At 48.5% G+C, this 3,407-nt stretch overlaps 1 protein-coding gene across 1 annotated transcript; it reads left to right on the forward strand.

Moving 5' to 3' along the window:
- Positions 1-406: 406 nt before the first annotated feature.
- On the forward strand, positions 407-3,130 carry LOC119309325 (vacuolar iron transporter 2). Its single transcript, XM_037585350.1, has 4 exons — positions 407-742; positions 2,090-2,175; positions 2,267-2,381; positions 2,479-3,130. Exons 1-4 carry the CDS (start codon positions 507-509, stop codon positions 2,777-2,779), a joined length of 738 nt encoding a protein of 245 aa, XP_037441247.1. The 5' UTR covers positions 407-506; the 3' UTR covers positions 2,780-3,130.
- The last annotated feature ends 277 nt before the right edge of the window (positions 3,131-3,407 follow it).

Consider the following 3,407-nt stretch of genomic DNA (forward strand, 5'->3'; position numbering starts at 1 on the left):
GGGGGGGGGGTAGTCACTTGCCTCAACCCTCTCTCGCAAGGCGTTGCGGCACTGGTTGTGCTAGTTCCTATTACTGCATTTTACAAATCCTTAAAATCAAAGATGCCCTAAAAGTTGGACGTGCAATAACGATCGCTCTCTGCTCCCTTTGAGTTTCTACAAACCATACAACTTGGCATGAGATGGATCCGTGGTTCCATGGTAGATTGGTCTCAGCAAATAATAAAAGTGAAGTACGGACGCATAAAAACAGAATCAGACATACTCACCACACATTCACATAGTACCTCGCGTGCCCAAATCCCAAGATTGCCCCGACTTCCCATGTCCAAACAGGACATTTCACCCGGCCTCTAACCCCTATAAATACCCCCTCCCAGCTCTGTCCACTTCGCCTACACCAAAACTTCCCTTGTCATCGCAGATCACGAGCTAGCTATCTGAGCGCAGGAAATAGCTAAACACACCAGCTCGCTCGTAAGCACACTCCCACGCCGACCGGCAAGATGGTGAAGCCTGTGCAGGACGAGGAGAACCAGAGGCTGCTCCTCGACGACCACAAGGAGAAGCACTTCACTTCCGGCGAGGTGGTCCGGGACATCATCATCGGCGTCTCTGACGGCCTCACCGTGCCCTTCGCCCTAGCCGCCGGCCTGTCGGGCGCCAACGCGTCCTCCTCGCTCGTGCTCACCGCCGGGCTCGCCGAGGTCGCCGCCGGCGCCATCTCCATGGGGCTCGGAGGGTAAGGAAACAGATCGAAATCTCCTTGATTTTCTGGGTATATGTTTCCTCTGATTAATGTCGTTTGTTACTCCTCCGGCTATTGCTTTCCTGAACATGTCGCATGCATGCTGCTGGCTTGCTGGATTTGTATGCAAAGGCTTAATTATTTCTGAAACGGAGATTAGTGAGAGTAGCTTGCTGTTCTTGATGCCAAGAATGGAAAGTAGGGGAATGCTTAATAACGTCTACTAACCAAAAAATGGAAATTTTTGTCGCACAGACGAATGTTTACTGATGAGTACCCCGCTAAGTTTTATACTCCTACAGTGTTAGTACCTTCCTGCATTGTTCACTAAGTTGGGTCATTTATTGTCCAGAGTCTGGACAACCACTTACCTAGGATTTCTGTAGTTTTCCTTTGTGTCAGCAACAGCTAGGAGTACAAAACAATACTTCCTCCGTGACAAATGCAAGACGTATTTTATGCCCTATGCAAAACCAAAAAAGAAACTGTTCCACGCCCGGTACTTGTGCCCGATCTTTGCACGACATGTAAATCCAGCGGCTAGTGCCCTTGTCAGCCATACGCATGTCCGCCTGGATTTAATCTTCATGTGTGAATTGTGCATTTATTTTGAAAAAAAGACTGTAAGTGAGGCTCCGTAGTAGTTGGTGTAACAAACCCAAGTTATAGGTACCATGCTTTGAATCTGAGTAGGTGAGAAGGCAGAAACCCCTTTCCATCACTATGTTGTGCGTTAGTCTGCGAATCATGCAAATTTTGTCCTGTGCATAGCATGACTCAACCAAAAATGTACAATTATATGTGAGACTCCTAGTGATCCCAAAATGCAATACTGTTCACCTACACTAAGCACACCTGCACACACACACGTGCAAGGGAATTTGACCGGAGTACATTAGAAATAGGGATTATTTTCACACATGAATTACTCAAAAAAATGCCAATTTTTCGTTGATGTATATATGAAATATTCACCAAATGAATAATAAAGTTCTGGAGCAAAATATATGTTATTTTCACAGAGTTTATAGTTTCTCCCTGTTCCGCACTTACAAACACTACTACTCCCTCCGTTCGGAATTACTTGTCTCGAAAATGGATGTATCTAGAACTAAAATACGTCTAGATACAACCATTTCTACGACAAGTAATTCCGAACGGAGGGAGTACTTTTTAAAAAATCGCAAGCACTAATTACTTTTTTTACACTAATTACTAAAACGGGCCGAAGTGATGTCTACATTTAACCCAGCCGAAAGCGGGCTAACTTCTGCTGGGCCGTACCAAACGGAATTAACGCAGTAAAAGCCTACGGCTAATGTGCGCTCGCACTCTTGTCAGGTACCTCGCCGCTAAGAGCGACGCCGACCACTACTACCGGGAGCTGCAGCGCGAGCAGGACGAGATCGACACCGTCCCGGACACAGGTCACTCTCTCACATTCTCTCTCACCTGACACTCTCTATCGATCTGATCGAATCTAAGTATCTAACGGCTGAGATGTATTTCTTTGAGCAGAGGCCGCGGAGATCGCGGACATACTCTCTGAGTACGGGCTGGGCCCCGAGGAGTACGGGCCGGTCGTCACCTCCCTCCGCAACAACCCAAAGGCCTGGCTCGAGTTCATGATGAAGTAATCAATCAGTCAAGCCCACCCAGCCCACTCACTTTTTTTCCAATTAATCTAACCATGTGACTGATCGCGGCGGAACTTTGGTGCACGCATGCAGGTTCGAGCTGGGGCTGGAGAAGCCGGACCCGCGGCGCGCGCTGACGAGCGCGGCGACGATCGCGCTGGCCTACGTCGTCGGCGGCATGGTGCCGCTCTCCCCCTACATGTTCCTGGCGTCGGTCGACAGCGCCATGATGACCTCCGTCGTGGTCACCCTCGCCGCGCTGCTCTTCTTCGGCTACGTCAAGGGCCGCTTCACCGGGAACCGCCCGTTCCTCAGCGCCATCCAGACTGCCATCATCGGCGCGCTTGCCTCCTCCGCCGCCTACGGCATGGCCAAGGCCGTGCAGGCCATCTGATCGAGCTCGAGCCACGCCGCGCCCGGGGGACGGCTAAGTACCAAGAAAAATAAGTACAGCAAGCTACCTACCTGTGTATGTATGATCAAGTGTTGCCATAGTGGAGTGGTAGCTGTACGTGCAGACTCTAGCGTCCGATCTGGTAAGTGTACTGGTGGCCCAAGTGTGCTGATGTGCACCGTTCGTTTTGTTTTCTGTTTCGTTTTCGAGCTCGATGATGATGTACACTATGTTAGTAGTGTATATGTTTGGGTGTATTTGGTTTTTCTTCTGTCGCGTTAGGTAAGTATACTATTTGTAAGGGAAGTTGCGTTATTTAGGTGATGTGGTAATCTGATGGGCTTTGAGTCAGCTGGCAAATGAGTCTTGCGAATCCTCTAAGCAGAGGCCCATATAACTTTTCTGAAGTGGGCTTCGTTTCTGAATTCATCGCCACATGTCGAAAAAAAATATATTTCTGTGAAGTAAGAGATAGTGACGTCCTCTCTCAAAATTTAAATCTAAATTAAAGAGATAGTGACATACCACATTATCTCGGCAATGACGACGAGGCAGCCAGCAACTCTGTTTCGCGAAAACAATCACAAGTAATATCACTCTCTCGAAAACAACATAAAAACGGAAGACC

This window comes from Triticum dicoccoides, chromosome 5B, assembly GCF_002162155.2.
Source record: "Triticum dicoccoides isolate Atlit2015 ecotype Zavitan chromosome 5B, WEW_v2.0, whole genome shotgun sequence".
Lineage (NCBI taxonomy): Eukaryota > Viridiplantae > Streptophyta > Magnoliopsida > Poales > Poaceae > Triticum > Triticum dicoccoides.